General features: G+C 47.4%; 1 protein-coding gene across 1 annotated transcript in view; it reads right to left on the reverse strand.

Annotated features, from left to right (window-relative positions):
• Window positions 1-5,165, reverse strand: part of SLC1A1 (solute carrier family 1 member 1) — an 86,471-nt gene extending 81,306 nt beyond the window's left edge. The window contains exon 1 of the mRNA XM_004600134.2: window positions 4,781-5,165. Coding sequence (XP_004600191.1) covers window positions 4,781-4,871 — 91 coding nt within the window. The 5' untranslated portion in view covers window positions 4,872-5,165. The remainder of the gene's footprint in view (window positions 1-4,780) is intronic.
• Between the last annotated feature and the right edge of the window lie 835 nt (window positions 5,166-6,000).

A 6,000-nucleotide genomic window follows, 5' to 3' on the forward strand; every position in this document is an offset into this window, starting at 1 on the left:
GTGGCCGTGTGTAAAACCTCCATGCAGGTGATGTGCTGGGCCTGGAATTAACCTGTCCATGGCTAGTGCTTGTCCTCTATGGCTTCAAAGACACACAAAAAAAACCGACAGAATAAGATAGCATATGCCATGACTCAAATCTGCACAGCCAGATATGCCAGAGATACAGCGTAGGAGATGTGAGGCCAGACAAGAGTATTATCAAAAACATGAAGGAATTGCTCTCAATTTTAGGCAATGGAATCTGAAGCTATAAATAATGCTTCCTTAGGAGTCTGGAGAAAATGGTTTAGAATGAATAAGCTTATCAACTCTGTTGTGTAAATAATATCTACTTTCCTAAAAATTCATGAAGTGAGACAATTTTCAAAGGACTTAAATAACGCAATAATCTATCTAAAGAAAAAGATCAGGCCTTGTGATGTGAATAAGGAGAGGAATTTACAAGACCTTTGGCAAGATTTTATACTATATGATATTATTGGGTAAGTTGAATAAGGGCCCTGACATAGAATTCCCGTACTTAGTGATCATATTTTTAAATTATTTTTATTTTCTTTCCTTTTGGGGTCACACCTGGTGATGCTCAGGGCTTACTCCTGGCTCTGCTTTCAGGAATCTTTCTTGGAAGTACTCAGGATATACTATGGGATGTGAGGGTTCAAACCAGGTTGGCCCTATGCAAGGCAAGTGCTTTGAACTATCTCAGGCCCATTAAAAAAATCATTTTTTAATGGAGACATCAGGATTTACAATCTTGTTAATCATACTTTGTATGCATTCAGAAAGAATTTATTAGGACAGAATTCTTTCTCAAGGCACAAACATTCTCCCAGAGTTTAGGACTGAATTTAAAATCAGGCTAGTAGACACAAAACAAAATTATTTATCCTTTCCATTTCCTTCCTTAGAAAATGAAAAATGTTTTGAAAACTGGTCCTCACCTAAGTAGGGCATGCAAAAAAAAAATCACTGGATCACCCTGGACTCTCAACTCCAGGCAAGACACTCTGCAGAACATAAAAGACCATGAAAGATCTTATTTCACACAAAATATATTTATTTCCTTAAAATCAAATCATTTAGATCTACCTTAACAATGCCTAGTATATGGTAGCCAGATAATTGGTCATTTTCATACTACCTTAATCAACCCTTTACTAAATATAGTAATCACTAACATCCCTACTTCCAGATGAGGAGATTAAGGAGTCAAAAATAAGCAATCTGTCAAAATGTATGTATGTATGTACAGTAGTATGTAAATTCAAATCCAGGCTTCCAGACCCAGGTTCAGGGTGCATTAAACCACAGAGAACAGGGGGAATACTTTATCAATCATCACAAAAAATGACGGAATGATGGCAATCAATTCAAATGTAACTGTATACATCTCTTTTACCTGAAAACCCAAGATATTATTTCCAGGACTTTGTAGGGTTTCATATAAATTAACAAAATAGTTATTTTGCATCATTTCATCTTGTGAGAGTAAGAATTTGAGAAAATGTTTAGCTCTACAGCTCTCTTCCTCTAGAAGAATTTTCACACCTAAGAGAGATTGAGCTTACACTGTTGTTCCCTCATTGTATCTTGAGAATGAAGTCTTGTGAAAAGCCAGAAGCTTTAAGATGGCTCATGAATGCATTTGCTCATTCCAAATTTCAATATTCCAAATATTTGAAAGTGTCAAGGTCGTTGAATTATAACTAGTACCAAACATTTCAATGGCTGTGATCAGAATATGACATTTTGTCAGAGTAGTTAATAAATCTAACAGTTTTTTCTTCAAGAGCTATATATACATAGAGAGAGCTACTGGGGGCTGGAGCAATAGCACAGAGGGTAGGGCATTTGCCTTGCACGCGGCCGACCCGGGTTCGATTCCCAGCATCCCATATGGTCCCCTGAGCACTGCCAGGAGTGATTCCTGAGTGCAGAGCCAGGAGTAACCCCTGTGCATTGCCAGATGTGACCCAAAAAGCCAAAAAAGAAAAGAGAGAGAGAGAGAGAGAGATACTGAACGATTCAGAACAGAAGCTGCCGACAGTTTTTGTGATGTTCTGTGTCAATTATGGTTCTTTGTTATAAAAACACGTCCTTACTGTCATGACCTACTAAAGGCTTATAAACGGGCCCAGAATTACATGTTATAAACAGAATTCATAACCACACATTAAAGCTAAAAATCAGTTCTCCTTAAACATGCTAGTACAGACTACATGAACTGAGGTATGATTCCCATCTAGACGCAGCGCTCCAAAGAAAGAGGAGGTCCCAGGAAACCCCTGTGACAGGAACAGTCCTTGGGTGGCCAAAGCTTGACGTTTTCAGGCCAGGCAGAAGCACAAGAACACTGTCCTGGTGAGGCAACTTTAGCTGGCCACCAAGATATTGTTCGTTTTTGTTTTGGGGCCATACACAGAAGAACTCAGGGCTTGCTCCTGGCTCTGAACTCAGGGATCACTCCTGGCAGCCTTGGGGAACCATATGGAGTGCGAAAATTGAACTCGGATCAGTCACCTGCTAGGCAAATGCCCTACCCACTGTACTTTCTATTGCTCTGTTCCCAAGCACCAAGTTTTTTTAAATGGTGTTTATCCTTTTATGAGTGAAATATCTGAATCAGCCCCCCTGGTTTACTCAGTATTGAAACAGGAGGAAAGACTCCATCTGACATCAAAGAGCGTGCACTAAAGAGCATGCAATCTCTCTGGACCCCGGAAGGATTAATGTCAGGAAACTGCTCTTGTCGTTCTCAAACCAACGTCCAGCCAGCAATTCTGCTAGGTTGAACACTAGTGCAGAACTGTTTGGTTGTTTGCACATTTCTTTCTTTCTTTCTTTCTTTCTTTCTTTCTTTCTTTCTTTCTTTCTTTCTTTCTTTCTTTCTTTCTTTCTTTCTTTCTTTCTTTCTTTCTTTCTCTCTCTCTCTCTCTCTCTCTTTCTTTCTTTCTTTCTTTCTTTCTTTCTTTCTTTCTTTCTTTCTTTCTTTCTTTCTTTCTTTCTTTCTTTCTTTCTTTCCATCCCTGGAGAATCCTATAACCCAGAATGGCAGGATCATTTTATTTCTACAGGATTTGGAAGCCTGGAGGCATCAAGAGTCTTAAAAAGGCAGTTAATGGGGCTGGAAATGTTGCACTTGCCTTGCATGCCACTGACCTGGGTTCGATCCCCATAGGGCATATGGATCCCAGGTGTAATCCACACAGGGCCATGGAGTAAGCCCCATGCTGGTGGTGTATCCCTTCCGCTCCCCCCCCCCCAAAAAAAAAGAACCACAAATAACAAAAAGACAAATCATTCTGGATGGCAGTCACTGGGAAAACAAACAGGTACACCTCTTCTATTTGGCTAATTTAGCTGTTCTAATGTCAAACTGCTTTCTCTACAACATTTGTTATGTGAATGTGCTGGGGTAAGACAACCTTTCTTAATTCATCTCTTAATTCATCTTTCCTCAAAAACAGAGTCCTAAACGAAGGTAGCAGCGCTAGAGGGAAACTGAGTTCAGTGGTGAAGGGCCATTCTTCCCTCAAATGGCCTCTGCTATGGAAATTTCACGATAGGATTTATTAGAAATCTAACTTTACCCGCACAAGGTTCTACAAGAGCAAATTTTACCCTTAGGATACAATGAAGTTCAACAGACATGGAGGTGGGGGGGGCTGTCGGGTGGGAAAGGGCATTAGCAGGGAAAGGAGGTAACCAGTATTCAGATTTTGAAGCAGGTGCAGGAGAGCAGGGTGCTTGAAGCTGGGAGACTGCCTCCCTCCTGCCCATCTTTCTAGCAAACCTAGCCCCTTTCCAAAGAGCAGGTGAGGTCTGGGAAGGAATGGAGGAGTCTTGTCTACTGGGTGACTCCACCTTGGGGGGTGGAGGGAAGGAGAGAGACACCTTCAACCTCACAGAGATGCATCCAAGAGACCCAGCTGTACAGCAACCAGACACTCAAAATCTCAGTAGGATCAAATCATGCCTCTGAGCAACGACTCTGACATCCCCCTTGTCCACTGACCGCTCCTTGCTTGAAAAGAAGCAAACAGGACTTCCAAATGATTTTTTAAGAGAAAGACAATGAGGAGAGTGAGGAAGCTCATGAAGGGGATCTCTTGCAGATGAGCCAGGTGGGAAAAAAAGGTAATTCTCAGGGTTCCCCTGACACCACCCCTCAGCTCTCGTTCCTCGCTGATCTCTTAACTGCACACCCTGGAATTTGAGCAGGAACCTGGTCGGTTTTTACAGAGCCTCCAGGGCGCGGGCAGGTACTCACTGTGTGGATAGGCACGTTTCCATGCACTGTCCAGGGTGAGCAACGACACCCTCTTTTCCTCTGCCTTCACCCCACCAAGGGCTGAACATTCCTGTGGCTAAAGTGCCTCTCCACCCCTCCGCCCTCTGCCCCCCCGCCCCAGAACGATAATCCTCAATCTCAGATCGGATTGGAAAATTTAAACAAGGTTTGCTTCCCAAATAGGAAGCACCCAGGGCTCTTTGCTTTTCCTTCCCTTTCTTCAAGCCCCCTTGATCATTCTGGTTGAAGTAAGACCCCGCAGCGGTGGAGCGCCCCAATGCGAGTACCCAAGCTTTGTTCTCCGCACCCAGGAACTGGGACCCTCAAGAAAGAAGCACACCCCTCCCGATCCCAGGCCCGAGGTTTTGGGAGCCAAGAGCGAGGAGGCGCGGGGGCCCCGGGTCCGGCGATGCCCGCCCGGCACGCGGCCCGGGCGCCGGGAGCGCGTGAGGGTTGCGCGCATCGCCCCCCTGCCGCGCCGCTCACCTAGCACCACCGCGGCCACGGTGGAGAGCAGCAGCCAGTTCTTCCTGAGGAAGCGCTTCCAGTCGCATCCTTTCCTCGTCTGTTTCCCCATGACTGGGGTCCGAGATCCAAGCCGCGGCCGCCGCGGTCGCTACAATGCGCGGTGGCCGAGGGGGGCGTCAGGCGCGCGGGCCGCTGCGCCGCCGGTGCTGGGTCCAGGCGATAGGGGAGCGATCCCCGGGGAGAGGGAGCACGCCGGCTGCCGCAGTCAACGCTGTCACCGCCGCTGTCACCGCTACCGCCACCTGAGCTCGCGCGCAGCGCCCGCAGACAGTGCCCGCTCAGTGGCAGTGCACGGCGACCGCGCCAGGCTCCTCCCGCCTCCGCGCTCCGCGCTCCCGGGCCAACCAGCGAGGCAGGGGGAGGAGCGGCGGGCTGGAGGGAGGCGGCTCGCCGGCTGGGCGCTTGCGTGGGTCTCCCGGGGTCCGGGTGGAGCGGGCGTGGGAGGGCCCCGGGCGCTGCGCTGGAAGCTGCGGCCACCTATCCTCGAAGCTTGCGCCCCGCCCCCGCGCTGCAGTACGGCTTTTTTTTTTTTTCCTTTTAATTTCTCCCACCTTCTCTCAGTCACACTCGTTCCGTGGAGCAGGGGGAAATTGAGCTCGAGCCCCTACTTTTGGCGCATGCGGCGGCAGCATCATGTTAACAAAGTGCTGGAGTGGAACAGCGCATTATGAACGCTCCCACGAGCCCTTTAATCCACCGCCCACCCTTCAAGTCCAACCTGGAATTACCTCTCCCCTTTGTTTTGTTTAGGGGGAGGGGCACACCCGGCGGTGCTCAGGATTTACTCCTGACTCTGTGCTCAGGGATCACATGGGATGCTGAGGATGGAATCTGGGTCCCCCATGTACAAGGCAGGCGACCTATCCACTGTGCTGTCGCACAGGCCCCCTTAATTCCCCTCTCTGAATGGTGGGAGGTAAAGCCAAAGGGAGGTATAGGCAAAGGGCTTGGAATGGATGCTCTTGGAATTAAACATCTGATCGTGGATACAAGCTCTGTGGTTGCCAAAGGCCCTCAAAGCTGTGGACCAGGTTAATTAGGACGGAGGACTAGATGGAGCTGTTTGGGAGAGCAAGTGAGTCTATCACTAAGGCGACAGGCCCTGGGAAGACCCACTGAGGTGAATCGGAGAAACTAATACAGATAAAATACACTCTGCGGCCAAATTCGTTTTCTCT

This window comes from Sorex araneus, chromosome 1, assembly GCF_027595985.1.
Source record: "Sorex araneus isolate mSorAra2 chromosome 1, mSorAra2.pri, whole genome shotgun sequence".
NCBI classification, from domain to species: domain Eukaryota; kingdom Metazoa; phylum Chordata; class Mammalia; order Eulipotyphla; family Soricidae; genus Sorex; species Sorex araneus.